The following is a 20,618-nucleotide window of genomic DNA, read 5'->3' as shown; positions in this document are numbered from 1 at the left end:
GGTCAGCGGCAGGTGAAGAGCCAGTTCTTGCAGAATTCAAGAACCGAGGTTGAGGCTCTCATGTGCAAGTCATTCCAGGCTTAAGGATGGAGGTAGAAGATGCACCCGCTGAATCTGGTTCAGCCTATATGGTATGAGGGGGTGTTTGCAAGTAGGAGACCGGCTGAGGTGTCTGTTAGGGTTGCCGAAGGTTATGAGGCTGTTGAGGAATGTGGGGCCAATGTTGTGTCAGGTTTCAAATGTATGCTTGAGGAGTTTGAAGAGTGCTGTTTTTGGATTGGGAGCCAATGGATCTCTCTAATATGTAGGGTGATTTGAATGCAGGGTGGGAAGTTGAAGGTGAGCCTGGCCGCTGGGTTTTGTATGGTCTGGAGTATTCTGTTCATTTGAGTATTGGTTCCAGCACAGAGAGTGTGTTGCTGTAGTTCAGCTTGTGGTGATGAGGGATTTGGTGACAGTTCTGTGAGTGCTGGTGGGGAGCCATTTGAAGATTTTCTTGAGCATTTTGGGTGTGTGGCACGACATGTACCAAGGGCATGTAAATTAAATGCTATTAGTGGGTATGCAGCACTTACTGTGCTGTTCAATAAAAAAAGCACTTCAAAGCATGTCTCAGATCTGCCACTGAAGCCTGTAGTGCCGTTTTCCGACCTGGCAAAAAACCTTTTGTCAAGCCTTAGCCTTCCTTTTTAATACTTGCAAGTCACCCCGAAGGGTGGCCCTGGCAGCTCATATGGCAGGGAGCATGGCATTTAAAAAATATGCCATGTGGGTTTCGCTTTTATTTGTCCTGGTATTGAAAAACTCCTAGAGTCGTTTTTGAAGACTGTAAGACCTAACTCTCCCATTGGCTAACATTGGGTTAAACTTAATATTTTTAACAGTGCTAACTCTGGATTACGAGGAGGTAGAAATATGCTGTTTAGACTCAAATGAATTGTAATTTTAAGTCCTCTTTAATGGTGAAGTTGGATTTTAAGTCACAGTTCTGAAAATGCCACTTTTAGAAAGTTGGCATTTTCTTATCCCAACCCTATTGACTGTCCACAACACCGGACTGACTCATTACATTACAGTGACGACCATCTACAAGGCCAAGCTAGCTCTTCGTTCTGCGGTGACTTCAATCTGTGACGCTCTGTGTTCCTCACAGCCCCCTCTACCACAAATAGTTCACGCTTCCTCAGCAGAAGGTAACTTTACAGCAGGAATAACCTGGTCTCTGTATCTGACCCATTGTACATCACCGTCAGCCTGAAATTGTGACTTTCCCTGGAGCAGCACAACTAGATGACTTTGAGTGGCGCTTTGTACTTTTAGGAGCTATTTTCACTAGAAATTATACAATCAAATGTCACTGGTTCTACTGATTGTATTATTGTCATTCTGGTATAATTTCATGTATTAAAATGTACTCTATTTTTCTAAGTTAGTTTGGGATTTTTCTTGTGTTGTGTTTTCACTTTATTACTGCCTGGGTGCTGCATAAATACTTTAGACATTGCCTGTGAGTTAAGCCTGACTGCTTTGTGCCAAGCTACCAGAGGGATATACACAGATTAATTTAGTGAATTTTGTGATTCATCCTGACAGGGATTGTGGTCGTTGCCAGAGTGGGGCTTCCATACCCATCAACCAATAACCTTGTTTCTTATACCCTTGCTCAAACACCAATCATAATACCTTCCCTTACACCATACCAAAGCCTTAACTAATCCCTTGACCCATCCCTAATTCTTACCCCAAGTGAAATCCAAAGCATTACCCCTACCCTAAATTATCCAGTTTACCTCACTTCACCACTCACACTATAACTTACTCTAACCCTCATCAATAAACATAGCATAAACCTAACCATGAATATCTCCTTAGCCCTGCCTCTTACCTCAATCCACGCATTCATTTTCTCAATATTTTACAACATTTTTGTATACTCCACTTTTGTCTCTACTTTTATTTCTACTTTTTGCTATTCTACTTTTGTATGTTCTAATTTTTCTACTGCAAACCAAGTTTGTTCACATCTACGAAGAAACATGTTGCTAGGAGTTTGTAAATGTTCAGAGGCTCGTTCTCTAACGACCTTCTACGTGGTTGCACATATGCTCTTGTTCAGGAAAGAGTACATCTGCGTCCACGGTGGAAATGGGGAGCAAGAACCCCGAGGATTGAACCCTGCGAGTTGTCAGAGATGAAATGGTGGCACCAGGGCGAAGGAGCAGTGAAAGGCGTGCAAGCTCCTGTACTAATCTGGATGCCAACATAAACGGGTCTTCGGAAATGCCGCTCGTGAGTTGCCTCAATCACCAGTAAGCAGATCGGAACAGAGGTCCTACAAAAACAGCACATGGAATACAAGTGCAGCAACTAGCAATCCTCGAATCAAGTTTTAGAGCAGAAGCATTGTGTACCTGGACTCTCTGCAGTTGGTTCATCAGTGGGGCCCCAGACCACCAGCGAAGCTAACACTAAACAAATAAGTCCAAGAGAAATACAAAATACTTCAGAACAAATGTAGCCAGAGAAAATACACAAAAAGGCAGAGAGTCAGGTCTCACAGGAGACAATTTCAGAAAGCGACCGGAAAGCTGTGCACTGTGGGAACGAGCTTTGGTCTACTAGGAATGTCCCAGTGTACCTGCCCTTCCAGGCTCACAAAGAGCTCTGTGCTGTTGACCCTATTAATAAATGCCTGTGGCGAAAGGTTTTCCCGGTGGACCCTATTTACACTAGAAGTTTCATGATAGGACACGTCCAAGTCACAGACTGTGAGTAATTCTCAACCTCTGTTTTTTCCTTGAGCAGTGGAACCTAGGAGGCCCCCTCTCCAGCAGATCTAAATCTGGACAGCAACTGTGAAAACAGCATCCCTTCACATCTCAGAAACAAACACAACTGACCGTCTGGATAGGGGATTATTTTAACCAAATGAAAAAGCTACATTGACTTTTGGGGTTAGGGGCCGTTTAGGGAAAGGCTTGGAAAAGCCTATTCACAATGTAACATCGAGATGTCTAATTTGGAGGGAAATGCCACTGAGGCCCACAGTGTAGGGGGCGATGTGGGCGAAGCTTTGATCAGTGCAGTCTTTCTGGCTCGCCCTGGAACCATCAGATGGCCCGTTGGTAGCACGTCTAAATAAGACATTTGAAAGTAAAGAAAATATGTTGAAATTAGTAGTCTGCTCACCTAAATTATTTCTGCCCACAGAAATATTAAACATGCAATTTTATTTTATAAACAGCCTCGCGGATCCTGGGCTGCTTTTGAAAACGTTAGACAAGTGGTTAGTAAAGGTGAATCCCTACACTGTTCTCCACCCAGAAAACTGAATGCTAAACTCAGGATTGTGGCTCTCAGTGCTTCCCGCAGCAGGGAGGACTGGACACGGGTGTATAACTAGCTCGACTCCCTTGGGAGGGATGGTGTGAGATCAGTGTCTAACACAGTTCTGTAGCGAGAATGAGCAACCTGGACAGATCGCCAAAGGAGAACACACGATAGCCTTAAAAAGAAATGTATACATTTCCGGTCATTTTACGTTATTTCTCAACTTGAGCCCTCTATTAATAAACAATCAGATTATTTTTCAACTACTATTGAGCCTGGAATGATTGGTCACGTTCTGTATCTTAAATCCTTGAAAAGAAATAAACATACTCGCTTCTTGGTTTAATAAGACTATTAAAACAAGATAAATTAAAACCACAATCTGCCTGCAAGCTGCTATCAGCCACAGGGCGACGGATTGTTTGTCTTTTCAGTGCATAAATGAAACCTTGTCTAATGGAGCTGTCCCAGCAGGAAGGGAACAATTACTTCCTTTGTGGGAACCACCTAGGGGAATCTCCCCCAACAAACAAAAAAAAAAAACAGACTGAGAGCGGGCATGTTTAGCAATTTGGTAAGTGCAGCTGCTTAGATTCCTTAAGTTGATCTTCCAGTGTTTGAGGTTGTTTTAGTATTAGACAAGCAAAAACTGATATGAATTTAATCTTTCTAGTTGGATATCGCTTTCTCAGAGATCATCTGGATACTACCATATTGTGTCTTTTCTGCCAATGATTGATTACTTAATTTCAGTCCTTCCACTGTAACAGGAAAACGTGCACGTCGTGGTGTACTATCTGATGGGTGGGGCGTTACATCTCGGAAAAGTGGTGTTCTGTGTTCTCTTTCACTGCACGGTGCTTTCTCTACGTGTTTGCTGCCACTGGCAAGATCAAATAGGGAACTTAAAATGCATAACTTGGATATCTAAAAAAAAAAAGTAACCCTTTCTAGAATCCCCAAGCTGACCAGTTAACAAGTAAAACATATTTTCATTATCAATGTTAGACTGCTTAATATAATGTTGAGGAAGAACTCAAAAACCTCAGTGTATTGAAAGGTACCTAGAGCGTCTTCTAAAATCCATCAAAAGGTACGTTGAAACTTTTGTCAAAAAACTCCATTAAGGACAAACATAACAATGCTTTTACAAGATTAGCCGTGAGATAATGACCACTGCCCCAGCTTCAACCATCTGGAGAGTGCAACCAACCAGTTTTTTCCTCCCTCCTTTTTTAAGGCAGCTCTATTATCCTAATCATCTTCTTATTAGTAAGCCATGTTGGAATGCAGAAGGGTATTCATAGGTCATGAAGAAATATTTAGAATAAACACTACTATAAGAATTGTAATTCTTCTTTACAAGCACAGATAAAACAGTTTTGAGGCCTAACATCAAGCAGTGAAGACTGGGGCAAGAGGACTCTGGCTCAGGGTAATGAAGATTACCAGCAAATAAAAGTTCTTTAGGCAGGTCTTAATTTTCCACACCCTTGGTTTGGCTGCAATAACAGGGATGGTGGCCTACAAGGGACAGCTGACCCACTGTCATTGTGGCAGCATTCCAAAACAGATGCCTAAAGAAGCCGATGTTCCTTAAAACAAAATCCACTTTACAAAACTTCATAGGGAGCAAGCAAGGGTTTCTTGGGCCACTGCCTAACTCCCCTGAGGCGGTCACCTTAATTCTCGAAGGGGAAGAAGTAAGTCCCATGAGGATCACTTCCTCTATACGAGTCAGTTACCACCTCCTTTGAGAAGTTGGCAGCATTTCAGTGTGTTGCACCTGGAGCTGTGCTCACAAACCACTGAAAAATACTATATCGAAATATATTTGGAAGGAATCCCTCTTTCAAGCCCCTTCCAAATTGCCACACTGCATTGGTCACAAAACACATTTTACAAGCCTGAAAAAGTTTCCCAACTCGTAAAAAGGATTTTGTGCTTTACAAAACGGGGTTTTTCAGTTGCAAACCTAGTGATTTTGGTAGATTACAATGTGTGTGACCTCAAAATCCTGTTGGAAATCTGGCCCTTATTTTCTTAAAAATATGGACTCTGTAGAATGCAGAATCAAAGAAAGAAACTCTTTCACAAAATATGTGAAGGCCAGTTTCTGCCTGTTAATGAGTTAAAGGAAAGGGGTTTTAAATTTGACTTACCTACTAGGTACGACAGGTGACTAGTTAAAACAAGTCTGTCCTGGCTCCGCTTCGCAGCAGATGGGATAATGGACATATCGACCATTGACATCAACTCATCAAAGTTCTGGGCGGAGTGGACATAATACCATGCTCCCACTGACCCCTATTTAAGGGTTGATAAGATTTTGTCCAATGTTTAGTCCCTCAACTGCCCCCATTCGCCGCTGAGCATCTGAAGCAGGAATAAGGAGGGGACTTCACTTAACGCAAACACAACTGAAAGAACCCTGTAACTTCCTGTTGCTGCAACTGCCCGTATGCTCCCCAAGCCCAGGCAAAACAACAGCTGTGGCAAAAGAATCACAGAGGAAGCCTGGTGTCTCACGTACTTCCAGTGCTTTCTGCTAAATTAAATTAATGATGGAGGGTTTGAGTCACAAAACCATGAAAACATCTAAGATTTGCAAACATTTTTGCCCGCCACCACAGCTGCACACCACTTCCACTGATGGATCTCTGACTGCGCCAACTCTTAGGCCATCCCCCTCAGGAAACCCTCTGGCAAACAGACCACCCAGAAAGCCAGCTGGTTCCGCCGCCCTCCAAGAGTCCTGACGCACCTGGAGATGACTCGAGAGAAGATGGAGGTGCAGCAAGACCCCGGCAGACCGTGCAGCCCTCAAAACCGCTGTCACATCACTCCACCACCTCATCAGAGGCATGAAGAAAACCACAATACAAGAATGAATCAATGCCAATTCACACAACAGCAAATAACTATTCACTGTGATCAAAGAATTCACCAAACCCAGCACTGATTCCACAGACTTTGGCCCATCTCAAGCCCTCTGCAACAACCTCGCCACCTTCTTCCACCTCAAGATCTCCGACATCTACAACAGATTTCCAACACAAGACCCTCCAGCTCCGCCTTCAATCACCACACCCAAAGGTTTGGTTGTCTGACCAACTGGACCACCCTTCACCACAGATGACACCATACGGATCATGAAGACCGTCCACTCCGGAGTCCCCATGGACTCCTGTCCCCACCACATCTTCAACCGAGTCAGCGACACCATCGCCCACAAGCTCTGCTGTCCAATCAACTGCTCCATGAGACCACCACCTTCCCTGAGACTGGTAACACGCAGAGATCAAGCCCCTGATGAAGAAACCCTCCGCAGACCCAAAGGACCTCAAGAGCTACTGACCCATCTCTCTGCTCCCCTTCCCAGCCAAAGTCATTGCGAAAGATATCAACTCAGAATTTACTAAATTCATTGAGACAAACCACATCCTGGACACCTTCCAATCCAGCTTCAGAAGCAACCTCAGCACTGAGGCTGCTCTCCTTACCGCAATCTCCTTGACTGAGGTGGAACTGCAGCCCTCATCCTCCTTGACCTCTCGCCCGCTTCAACACTGTCTCCCACCACACCCTCTGCACAGAACTCCAACACGAAGCCATACATGGCAAAGTCCTGGAATGGATCCTCTCCTTCCTCACCGGCCGAATCAAGACAGGTAGGCTCCCAATATTCACATCTGAACCTACAGAGATCAGCTGGAGAGTCCCCCAGGGCTCCTACCTGAGCCCCACCTGCTTCAACATCTACATAGCCCCACTGGCAGACATCGTCAGAAACCACAGACTTAACATTGTCTCCTACTCTGATGACACTCAGCTATACTCTCCCTCACCGATGATCCTAAAGACGCAAAGAACAACTTTCACAACGGGATGAAGGCAGTCACAGCCTGGATGAAAGACAGCTGCCGCAAGCTCAACTCTGAGAAGACAGAAGTCCTCATTTTGAGCACCACCCCTCCACTTGGGACGACTCCTGGTAGCCCACAGCACTCGGAGCCACACACACTGACCGACCATGCACGTAACCTCAGCATCATCTACAACTCCTAGCTCTCTATTAACCACCAAGTCAATGCTGTCTCGTCCTCCTGCTTCAACACACTTAGCCTGCTCCTAATGATCTTCAACTGGATCCATTCAAATCCAGAAAAACTGTCACCCAGAAGCTCATCAGCAGCAAGCTTGACTATGGCAACGCACTCTACGCCGGCACCTCCCAGAAGCTCCAAAGGAATCTGCAAAGAATCCATAATGCCGCCGCTAAACTCATCTTGGACATCCCTCGACGCAGCCACATCTCTGGGCACCTGAGAGACCTCCACTGGCTCCCAATCAACACAAGAATCACATTCTAGCTCCTCACGCACGCCTAGTAGGCCCTCCACAACATCGGATCTGTTTACCTCAACCATCGCCTCACCTTCCCCACACCCACCAGACAACTCCATTTTGCTCACCTGGCCCTGGCTACCATTCCACGAATCCGCATGACCAAAGCTGGAGGAAGATCGTTCTCCTACCTCAACGCTAAGACCTGGAACTCTATTCCTTTTCATCTCAGGCCATCTCTGCCTCAGTTCAGGAAGGGCCTCAAGACCTAGCTCTTCGAATGAACTGGCCACCCAGCTCTTCAAATGAGCTGTAGTACCCCCCCAGCACCTTTAAACCCTAATGGGTGATCAGCAGTGCTCTATAAGAATCCTTATTGATTGACTGATAACATTTTTGAGTTCTATCTAATTCACATTTACAAAACCTAATTTATGCCAAGGATTTTTATAGGTTCCTACATGTTTGCAGTAGAGTAACATGGATGCTGATGGAAATAGCCATTCCGGAGAGTCATCCCTAGACTTTTTTGCCTTCCTCCTTCTATTGTTTCTGACCTATTTTCCTGCCATGTAGGGATCTGGGAACTTTACCACTGCTGACCAGTGCTAAACTTCAGGTGTTGTGTCCTCTAACACATGGTAACATTGGATTCTCCACAATTGGCATATTTAATTTGCTTGTAGGTCCCTAGTAAAGTGTACTATATGTGCCAAGGTCCTGTAAATTAAATGCTACTAGTGGGTGTGCAGCACTGATTGTACCACTCACTACAATAGCCTCCCAAACATGTCTCAGGCCTACCACTGCTGAGCCTGTGTGCATTATTAAACTGCCACTTTGGCCTAGCAAGTGTACCCACTTGCCAGGCCCAAACCTTCTCCTTTTATTACATGTAAGTCACCCCGAAGGTATGCCCTATATAACCCCAACTGCAGGGTACATAAAGGTTTGGGCATTTACTTTTTTAAGTTTAACATGTCCAGATAGTGAAACACTGCTAACTTTGTTTCTCACTTTTGCAAGGCCTATCTCTCTCATAGAATAGCATCGGTGTTGCCTTAAAACATCTTTCAAGTATAACTTTCCAATGGGACGAGATAGAAATACTGAGTTTTGTGTCCCTGGACTTACAATTTAAAATCACAACTTATGGTGAAGTTGGATTTTAAATTGTAAGTCTGAACATATCACTTTTAGAAAGTTTGCATTTTCTTACTTTAATCATTCTGTACCTCTGCCTGCCCCTGAATACAAGTCTGAAGTAGATGACAGCAGGGCTGTGTTCATTCCCTCTTGACAGTCACTCACAAAGGGAGCTTGGGTGTGGCAGTGGCACATTGGCTGATTGGTCTTCCTGGGCTAGGTGGGAGAGAGGAGCTGGCACTTGCTTCCGAAAAGGGCTGTGCCTCTTCTCACACAAAGGGCTGCATTACCTCCTGCATACTGTCTGGGGCTGGGGGGGGGGTGGTGGCAAGGAAGGGACACTAGGGACTTCAGGGGAAGATCTGGAAGTTTACCAAACCAAAGTATAAAAGCAGAACCCCAAACCCCACTAAATAAGATTTCTACTGGGACAAGGACACTCTGCCAGGAAGGTCTGCGGTACTGCCAGGAGGAACTGCCACTCTGCACTGCATTGCTTTGATGGCCTACTGCTGCTGTGTGCTGGACTGTAGGAGGGTCTGCCACCTTGCTTTTGCCCTATGTGTTGGTCTGCTGCTTCTGTCTTGCTTCTGTCCTGGAGGGGAAGGACTGAACTCTCCTGACTGCCCTGAGCACCAGGAGTCTCCAAGGGTTTGTTGTCCCCTTGGTTAGAGGTGTATCTCTAATTTATTACTCAAGCATTTCAATTTAGTGCATCAGATGATCTCACTGCTTTTAGGGACATTTATTAAAAGTGTTAGTTTTTATTTTTTTAACTTGAAAATATTCATGCCTCCCTCACCCCTTCCATGACAACAATGCTATTAGTGAATTAAAATGCAAGTCAGTTGATATGCAGCCCCTTTATGCCTACATTCTTACCTAGAGTAACATTATAGTCTATTAAAATAGGACACAAGAGAGCTGCTTGTATGGCGCACACACTGAACTCACAAATTTCAAGCTCTCTCAAATGCAATTAGGAAAAAAAGCAAGTATGAGGTAATAAAATGTTTGCCTAGGATCACACAAATCGGGAAAGCCAGGTTTTCTGACTTCACATTTGTCCCTTTCAGCCACTCAATTGGTACCGCTTTCCCTCTCTTGTTTTACATCTTAAGCTAATGTTTTCTGTTTATTCTTGGGGCATTAGGTTAGAGCGTGGGTGGCCTACAGAGCTATCTCAAAGATTGGGTCATCTTGGACTCGAGGTTCCAAGAGGACCCCGAGCTGAGCCAGAGCTAGGCGTCTGGCTTGAGCCATCAGTGGTTCACCCACCTCTGCAGCTACAGAAACGTCCTTCCACCAGAACATTGTAACAAAAATATAGGGAGACAAAATACTATGAAACTACGTATAAATATTTAAGTGTAGATTTACTGTTAATTCCAAGTCTGCATACCTGGAATATATATATATATATATATATATATATATATATATATATATATATATATATATATATATATATATATATATATATATATTTATATATATATATATATATATATATATATATATTTATATTTTTATATATATAGTTAATATTGAGTGTCGAGGTACAAATACAAGATTTAAGTACTGTATGCCAATATTTATAGCATGATATTCAAAACTCGATGTTCTTATTTATACCATTTTGACCAACAGAACTTACCTTATGCTTTCTGTTTAATTCTGATCTCACACCCGGGCCCTGTAGGAACCATACATAACTGAAATTTCCACCTGGGTTGCCCAAGAGCGTGCAGAGTGACAGCAGGTAGCTGTAACTCCAAAAAAGGAACTCCAACTCCATATTCCAGGTCCTGACCACAAGGCCTGACCACTAACACTTCTCCCCCACAACTGAATTCTGTGCTATATATGAACATTGGCTCGCTTACTTTGCCCTTCCCGGATGCCTATTTCCACCCCTATGCTTTTTGGAAGATACTGGACGGCAAATATTTAGTTTTCGCTAATTTTAAAACGTTCCTTTTTATGTTTGTCTTGTTCCCCAAGGCTACGGCCATCCCTTGACCACAGACGCACACAGAAGCGATTATACATCGCTGACACTTCTGTTGATGTACCTTCCTCGCGGGACTCTCTAATTCAGACTGCTGAAGCGCAGCTCACCCGATGTACCTCTGCCACACAGCTGCCTCCCAAATCCTGCGTCTGCAAAACAGGCCAGCTGATGCTCTTCGGTCGCACGGGCTATGTGCAAAGCTCGGCCTACTCCCAAATCAGTCTCCTTTATTCTGCGGCGCAAGTAAGCTGATACATCTCTGATGCAAAATCAAGCACACGCATTGGAAAAGCCAGTAGGTCTGGTGATGGCCAACAGACTTTTGGCTTTATCAATGTTTGTTTTGTTTTGTCATGACATTTGCAAAAAAAATCGTTGTTGGGACAGCTGCTGGGCACTCATCAATCTTTAAAAAAAAAAAAAAAAGGTGGTAAACAGTAAAAATATTCTTTTTGGTTTCACTAAGTGCACATTCCCAAAGTAGTCCCTGGTGCTTCAGCGAACTACTTGGCGTGGATGCGCTCCTTGCGAAAGGGATGAATGCCACCTCTCACAGCTGAAGAGGGCTGACCAACTGCCGCATGCTGTGCTAGGCGGAAGAACAATACGAATTACACAATAACAGCCCAATGGATGAATTGGACTGGCTGAAAGCCCCTGTAAGTAATGTGTTATCTGTATAATTGGCAAAACCAAAAGGTTTTGGCTAACGCCGGACCCAATTACCTTGAAGGCTACCCGTGCAAATCTTCAAAGCTAGAACTATGAACTGCAGAAATATTGTACCCACATAACTTTGCAAGTGAACAAGTCACCAACAGAGCGCATCTGCACAGCTCCGCTGATGTACTTCCATTCTAGGACAAGCTGTTTAAAACACATTGATAATACCTTCTTATTTTATAGCATTTAATACTACACTTCTATCGTGGATAGGCGGTTCACATAACAAGAGGTACTATTACTAGTTTTATTTGTTTTCAATTTACCGACCTCGGAAGGATAAAGGATAATTAGGCTTTGCCAGCATACGAAATGTGTGAATTGCAGATTAGCATATTTTCAGCGGCCAGCATTGACTCACTGAGGTATCCAGGTTACAGCCACAGACAAATCCTGAGTGAAGAAGAAAATTACAACAAGCCCATCTAGTCTCTCAATTTCATACCTAGTGCAGACCTTTAGGACTAAACCATCTCAACATCTTCTCTAACTTGCCCAGAGCGCAATATATTGCACTGAGACTTCGTTACGCTACCTCAATATTCCCAAACTTATGAAATTTACTCCCAAATGAGCCCATACATTGTTCTTGACATGTGCCTCCTTTGTCAATGAAAACAAGCATTGGTGAAATCACTAGGTTTTGCCTTGCCAAGCAGGTGCAAATTTATACAACAAACATAACCTTTGAATATACTTTTAATAAAAGAGTACGTGTTCTTCTTAACAGGCAGATGCTCCTAGAAGAGATAAATATGCTCTTTTATTTTTAAAGCACCTCACAGAAAAATATGATCCATACTGGTGCAACAAAAGTTACTATGAGCCTTAAATTACTCAAACAGTACTGGTAAGGAAAAGTATTGGCCCACCAGCCCTGCCACTGAAGTGCAATTGTTTAGCAGCTGTGCATATCAGATCAGGGAAAAATGACATCACTCACAGGGCAGGAGAGCCAATAGCTGAAGTTGGCTGACTCACTGACCCCCTTACCAAATACTGTGGTGGGTAAAAGCAAACTGAATGACAGTTGAACAAACCAATGGTTGAACATACCTGATGGAAAATGCCACTGTTTGTGTGTAAGCATATTTTTTCATCAGTTTCTTTGTGTAGAAGAGGCTGGAGAGATAGCAAAGCTGCCTTTAGTCCAGGCCTACAAAGGTAACAACTGCCTTGCTTACCTTGGACAGGGCAACGAAGGGAAACTTATCCATCTCCAACTGGTACTCCTCGCCCGGCTGATTTGCTAACTGCCCCTTCAAGATTCTGGTTGCTGTCACTGTGGAGATTCCCATTCCTGAAAAAAAAATATGGTCAATTCGAATCTAGTGTAAAAGGCTATGGTTAGTGTTAGACTTGGAGAGGGGACCGTCATATTGGTTAATTGCGTGCAGGGACTTATGAAACAACATTCAAAGTTGTGCTGGCAGAGATCCATTGTTGTGTGGCATATGTGCTTCCAAGAAGTCTCATTCATTCCTACATCACTGGGAAATGTCATTTCATATGATCTCATTCATTTCTGTATCGCTCATTCATACTTAACTACACCACTAATGCATACACGTCCACAGTCTCTCATTCCCACATCAGGAATGCATACACTGCCACAGTCTCTCATTCCCCCATCAGTAATGTGTACACTTCATCAGACTCTCATTCCCACATCAGTAAAGGGTACACTTCCAGAGACTCTCATTCCCACTGTAGTAATGCGTACACTTCCACACCCTCATTCCCATGTCAGTAAAGTGTACACTGCCACTGACTCTAATTCTAGTAAAATGTACACTTCCGGAGACTCTCATTCCAAAATCAGTAATGCATACACTTCAACAGGATCTCAGTTGTTGGTACATGACTCATTTATGCACTTCCAATGAGAGCAAATGCGCATCCCCTGAATGTTACACATTGCTGTATCATCCTAACATGTATAATCACTAAACTGTACTACTTCCTACATTTTCGTGAGACTAACATTCTACTGAAGAATATGTTTTCCTTAAATGCCAAGTTTTCCTTCATCACAGACACATGAACATCGAGTGAGCTTTGTTCGTTCCAACTCCATGTTTTGTGGTCTTTCGTTAGGTCTGATTCTTCCCCAACTTGTACCAATTCGGATATATGAGGTCTTGTTGAAGGTATGTCCGTTGCCTGTTTGTATAAGTGTGCAGATAGTTAACAATCAGGATGACTTGATGTTGGGGCATAGCATCCATGTGGCCAACTCTGAGGGCTTGGCTGGGTGTCTGGGGTTTGTATATTATGTGTTGTTCACACACTCATTGTCATCTATCCCGTACTCAACCTTAGTGATAGAACTATCACCATCAGCCATCCCATGCAAATCCTCATTATCCCATACTCATCTTCAGTGATCTTCTTATTTTCAGTGATTTCATACTAATCCTAGCCTCAGTAATCAAACATTCGTCCACAGGGATCCCACAGTCATCCTCAGTAATCACACATAAATCTTACCCGTAGGGATCCCAAAGTCATTGTCACTGATCTCATACTCGTCCTCAGTGATCAAATACTAATCGTATCCACAGGGATTTCGTATTAATCCTCAGATATCTCATACTCCTCCTCAGTGATCACATACTTATCCAATCAAAAGTGATTCCAAGCTTGTCAGTGATCCCACACTCACCCTCAGTGATCACATACGAATCCTATCCTTAATGATTCCAAACTCTTCATCAGTTATCTCAAACTCATCCTTTGGTGATTCCATTCTTGTTCCAGTGATCCCATACTAACTGCCAAAGATCACATATCTGCTCTCAATGATCCCACATTCGTTATTGGCGATCCTGCACTTATCAGTGCTGATCGCACACTCATCACCCGGAATCACATACCTGCTGTCAAGGGTTACATACATTGTCATCGTTGGTGGTAAATACTGATTGACAACTATCACGCAGTAATTCCCAGGAAATGACTGTGCGCTCCTCAATGTTAATATATTAATTGTCAGTGACAACACAGAAATCAGCCACCATTGGTGATAATATATTCTGTCAGTGATCATACAGTCATCAGCAGTGATTAGAGGCTCATTAGCAGCTGTATATCAATCATCCTTGAATACATTATAATATTCAACTGAGTGTCACTAACATTCCACAGTCACTTTTAGTGAGACTAACAATCCCCAAACATAACAACATATGACGTAAAGTCACAGCGTGTGCCTTTTACCCTCCAGCTACAAACCCACATTCCGCCAAATCCTGGATTGTTCTAATGCCCCAGATGAAACGTTTTGGTCACTTACCATCTCCAAGAAACATGATGACGTTTTTGGCAACGTTGTTGTTGAGCTTCTGCAGTTTCAGGGCCCGTTGAAGTGTCTGCTGCGCCTGGTCCTTCCAGTACTGGGAACTTTTCTCTTTTTCTAGATAAAAACATAATTCATTTGTAATTGATGGATCAGAGCAGGTGATTAAAGTCGAGAATGTGATTACATATGTAGATAGAAAATGAAAGAGGCATTAAAAACACAGATAATAATTTAAAAAATACTGTAAATGACGGTCATTTTCAGTTGCTGCCCACTTCTGGGACTTAATAAAAGATAGGTGGGCAGCGACTCAGTAACAAGAGGCCATGACAAGCGCTGGAGTGGACACATCTTTAAAAAAGATTGCTCATGGGAAGGTTAACTAGTCAGTGGTCTCCTAACGTTCTGGGACTGGCACAGAGGCGCAACAGTATTGCAAAAGGATGGAGGGTAAAGCTGGAGACCACGTACCATCTGTATGGTTAGAAAATGTACTAAAACAGGCAGATGGATTGGCACGTAAATGTCACTGAATCCCTGGCAAGGGTTAGAGAAGGTGGAAAAGCTAATGCACAAGTGAGGATTTTGATGATCTAAAGTTAACTGCTCAGACAGAAGGTAAGAGAACCACTTTGTGATGAGGTAGAGCCGATCTATTTTCCTACACTCCAATTTACTAGCCAAATAAAAATATTGGGTAGCCAAATACCTGGGATGATGGCGAGTGCAAGAGTGACTTCAGCAACCAGAAAGATTAGAAGAGTGTTCATCATGGAGGGTGATTTTGTTACGCCCAAGATGTCGTCAATGGAGGAGTGTCCGACCAGAGGAATGGATCACACGGAGACAATTAGTCGATTACTGCTACTGCAAAACAGAGAAGTTGAAGTTTAGAGTCATACCTTGAAAACCGAATCAAGCAATGGCATCTGACAAGGAACCCTGTTTACAATCTCTGTGTTGTCATTTTGCATTTATCCATGCCTATGTAACTGGGAAAGGGTGTAACAAGTGAAATTTGTACTGCATTTATCGGAACATCCTTCTGACTTTGCAGTCATTCCTACAAACAACCCCTACAACATTATGTAGACTGATCATTAGTAGAGGCTCATACTAAGCCAATAGAAACTCATGCTTTAATTACTTACTAGTAATTGCTATACTCCGAACACATTTTCACCATAAACAATTACTTATTGAGAGATGTGGCAGCTATGAAGAGATAATCAGTGCTTCTAAAGAGGAAGAATAACTTGGGGTAAGAATAAGGGGCTGATTCACAAATGCGAAATGGTAGTAGACATGTTGACAACATGGGGGGTTATTACAACTTTGGAGGAGGTGTTAATCCGTCCCAAAAGTGACGGTAAAGTGACGGATATACCACCAGCCGTATTACGAGTCCATTATATCCTATGGAACTCGTAATACAGCTGGTGGTATATCCGTCACTTTACTGTCACTTTTGGGACGGATTAACACCTCCTCCAAAGTTGGAATAACCCCCATTGTGCGTAAGTTATTAGATCACATGCATTCCCAAGACTCTCATGCATGAAGTAAATGCACGAGCAGGTACATATGGAATTCAAGCTTATTTGTGTCCCACTCTCCTTGTTTTAAGCCCACATGTGCTTCATGCACACATTACACAGCCATATGTATGCTCTTTTCATGCAGAAAATGTATATGTAAATGGAAGCCCTTCCTATCCACGTTGTGACAAAACTAAGCTGAAGCCAGAGGCGTAACCCAGGCCCCTGCAGCCTCTATGGTACAGGGAGGGTGGGGGCGCAAGGGAGGCCCACCCATTCAGCCTAAGGCCTATTTGAGATGAATAAGATATGGGAGTCTCCGGAGCCCCGACCTCACCACATTCTGCCTGGGAGCCCCGACATTTTGTTAGGCTATTGTTATTTCAGCATTAGTGCACTTGTAGGGCCACATAGGTTTCGAAGACATTAAGAGGTGATATGAGCACTGCCAATGCATGGCACAGAAGAGCTGTTTTCGCAGTTCAAACTGCGGCCGGGTCCATTGCTTTCCGTACCATAGGACCTATTACACACTGGCTAAGCAAGCTTTCTGTGAATAGTAATAAATTTGCATTGCATTATTCTATAATGTCTTCTTACTCCAGGGTGGGAACACATACCTTTGCAACAACAGTCAAAATGTACTTGTGTAAACTGTACGTATAACAGTACCCACTGATAAAGGCATTTTGAAGTACGTAAAGTATACTCCTGTAGTACTCTTTTACATACTTCAAATCATTTAAAATGGGAGTGCAATAGGAGTATTTAGGGAACAGCCATATAGATTTTGACACATAAAAGAACGATGCCCTCCTTGCATTTTTATAAATATGGAGTTGGAAATTTCATTGCCGATTCTCACAGGCATATGAGAGTCCCAGTTCACACATGCATGCAAGAGTCCATAAAATAGTGCTCCAGTGATTCTACCTCCCATACTCATTCATGCTTATGCCCTTATTACTTCCAGACAGGACTATTGCAATAGTTTGTATGCTGGATCTTCCAAACATATCATACACAAACTTCAAGTTGTCCAACACGCTACAGCCAGAGCAGTCCTTAAACTGCCCATAAGACCGTCCCCGTCTGCAGCCTTGAAACTCTTCACTGGCTGCCGATCCACAAGAGAGTTCTTTTCAAAATCCTCTTGATGACATTAGAAGCACACAAAGCAACCATACCAAAATTCCTTGCTGCAAGGTTCACTCGTTACACGACTTGTAGAACCTTGAGATCCTCACAAGCTGATCTGTTCAACCCTGCCTCTTTTAGATTGGAAACTATAGGATGTAAATCCTTTACCATCTTAGGCACCAAGCATGGGCATAGGAAGTGTGGGGGACGCGGGGGACGTATCCCCCCCAGATTTTGGAGGGTGGGGGACACGGGGGACGAAGGTGGGGGGGACAAGGGGACAAAATTATTTCCCCTTTTACATCTATTATTCAGAGGGCAATTAGAAAAGCGCTACTTTTAATAGCCCTGTAGGGACCATCCTCCAATCTGATGGTAACAGAATGAAGGTGAGTCAGGAGGCCCTCAGCCGTTTTGTTTGTCCTGTTCACAGCTGTGGGCATTAAGGGTGCTCATAAGAACAAAGGGCAGGAGGAGGAGAAGAGTTTTGGATGATTACTGTCTGCATCACCTGCTGCTGCCAAGAAGAGGAGCACTGCAGGAGGCCTTCAAGAGGAGCTGCAGAACAATGAGGAAGATCTAAGGAGGTAACGGAGTCCCACTCAGCCTGGTGCCTGCAGGCTAGAAAGGAGACTATGAAACACAGTATTTGTATTTGCCTAAGATCACACCAGTTATTGAAACAGTGAAGTCGAAATTGGGCCCAGATTTTACCCTTTCCCACAACAATTTAGGTATTAGAAGGGTATATTTTTCTAAGAGTTATGCTTAATGCTTTTTTATCTAGGTAATGAAGGGCCTGATTATAGCGTGGCTAACAGGGAGAAGCCATATTTCATTTTGGGCTGTTATGCCTAGCGTTATTATTTATGTTGTTGTTATCGTTACATACTTAAGCATATTGAAGTATATTATCTTTTCTTTATCTTTTCTTCACTCTACTCTGAAACAATCTACCCTATGCCACTGCACCCTACACCACTTTTCTCCACTCTGTGCTACTCTACGCCACTGCAATCTATGCTGTACCACTCCACTCTACATCACTCTACACTAATGCACTGCAATCTATGCTATTCTACTCTAACCATTGTACACTACACCCCTGCACTCTGCCAGTGCACTCTTCACCACTTTACTCAACACCAATGCACTCTATGCCACTTCACTCTATGCCAATCTACTCTGCACCACAGCACTCTATTCCACTGCTTTCAATGCCACTGTACTCTGCGCCACAGCACTCTAGGCGACTGCACTCTATGCCACTCTACAATACACCACTGTACTCTGCGACCCTCTAATCTGCAACATTACACTCTGCCACTGAACTCCACGTCACTCTACTCTGCACCACTGCATTCAATGCCACTGTACTCTGTCCCAATGCACTCTTTTCTGCACCACAGCACTCTAATCTACTCTACACTACACCACTCCACTGTAGGCACTTCACTCTACTTTGAAATCATCTTCTCTATGCCACTGCAATCTACGCAATTCCACTCTTTGCTATGCCAGTCTAATCTACCCTGCACCACTCCAATGTACCCGGCGCCAGTCCAATCTGCTCTGCACTGCTCTATGCTATTGCACTCTACATCACTATGCTCCACTCTGCAACAATCTACTCTTCACCACTATACTGTACTCTGCAGCAATCTACTCTATGCCACGGCACTCTATGCAACTCTATTCTACTCTGCACCACTGTACTCTAAGCCGCTCTTCTCTACTCTGCATTACTCTACATCACTGCACTCTACACCAATGCATTCTATGCCACTCTACTCTACACCACTGCCCTCTGCCACTGAACTATACTCCTCTCTACTCTGCACCACGGTACTCTACTCTGCACCGCTCAACTATATGCCACTCTACACCAATGTACTATATGCCACTACACTCTATGCCAGTCTACTCTGCATCACTGCACTCTACACCAGTCTACTCTACCTTGCACCACTCCACTCCACCATGCACCGCATCACTCTATGACACATCACTCTGAACCACTGCAATCTATGCTGTGCCACTCCACTCTGCTCCCCTCTACTCTTCACCACTCTACGCTACTGCACTGTACGCTAAACCAGTGCAGTCTTTGTCAATGCACTCTACACCACTTTACTCAAAACCAACGCACTCTATACCACCACACTCTACACCAATCTACTTTGCACCACTGTACTCTATGCCACTTCACTCTAGACCACCCAACTCCACTCTATGACACTTCACTCTGACATTACACTCCATGATACTAGACTCTGACACTCTATTCCATTAAACTCTAACACTTTCTCCACTCTGTAACTCCCTACACAACTCCCTATACGCCACTCCATTCCACTTTACTCCACTCTATGCCACTCCATACCACTCTATGCCACTTCATTCTACGATACTCTACTCAACGCCACTGCACAACCCTCTATGCCACTCCACTATACAACAATGTACTATGCTCAACAGCACTCTACCCAACTTTCTCTATGCAAGTACACATTACTTTACTTCACTCTACTCCAGTTCACTCATATTTATGCCTTTCCACTACGACACTCTGCCACTCCACTCTATGACACTCTATTACACTGTGACACTACTCCACTCTACTACTACTTTATGGCATTTGCGCTTGATTAGAGATTCAGATCTCCATTGATTGCCTTGTCACTCATATGAGACGTGAGTCAGATTTATCTTGGCCGTTTTGGTTACAAGCACTCTGTAACCCTTTTAACTCAAGCTTAACGAAGGCTTATGATGATCCTGATACTTGTCTAGGGTATCAAAATATCATCGGCCAAAGTACCTTGACTTGAATTTGTGATATTGTACGTAAGTTGACATAAGCATAGGTACTATGAGCTAATGACTTCTTGAATCACTATTTGAGTCATTCATGTAAAAGTGGGTGTATAAAAGCTTGTAAATCATTATTGTGGATGCTTACTTTGTAGGAAAGTAGCCTCTTTCTAGCTTGGTTACCCCCACATTTGGCCAGTTTGCCAGTGTGTTTGAGTGTGTCTAATGGGATCCTGCTAATCAGGACCCCAATATTTATGCTCTC

The 20,618-nt window shown here is 43.5% G+C and overlaps 1 protein-coding gene across 3 annotated transcripts in view; it reads right to left on the bottom strand.

The window, feature by feature from the left end:
- Positions 1 to 20,618, bottom strand: part of LOC138300551 (alkaline phosphatase, tissue-nonspecific isozyme-like) — a 229,167-nt gene that overhangs the window by 105,781 nt on the left and 102,768 nt on the right. For all 3 annotated transcript variants that reach the window (XM_069240081.1, XM_069240082.1, XM_069240083.1), the window contains exons 2-4: positions 15,571 to 15,728; positions 14,856 to 14,975; positions 12,745 to 12,860 (exon numbers count right to left, since the gene is read on the bottom strand). In XM_069240081.1, coding sequence (XP_069096182.1) covers positions 12,745 to 12,860; positions 14,856 to 14,975; positions 15,571 to 15,634 — 300 coding nt within the window. In that variant the 5' untranslated portion in view covers positions 15,635 to 15,728. The remainder of the gene's footprint in view (positions 1 to 12,744; positions 12,861 to 14,855; positions 14,976 to 15,570; positions 15,729 to 20,618) is intronic.

The sequence above is a fragment of the Pleurodeles waltl genome, chromosome 6 (assembly GCF_031143425.1).
Source record: "Pleurodeles waltl isolate 20211129_DDA chromosome 6, aPleWal1.hap1.20221129, whole genome shotgun sequence".
Lineage (NCBI taxonomy): Eukaryota > Metazoa > Chordata > Amphibia > Caudata > Salamandridae > Pleurodeles > Pleurodeles waltl.
This window is presented reverse-complemented; position numbering and strand designations above follow the sequence as displayed.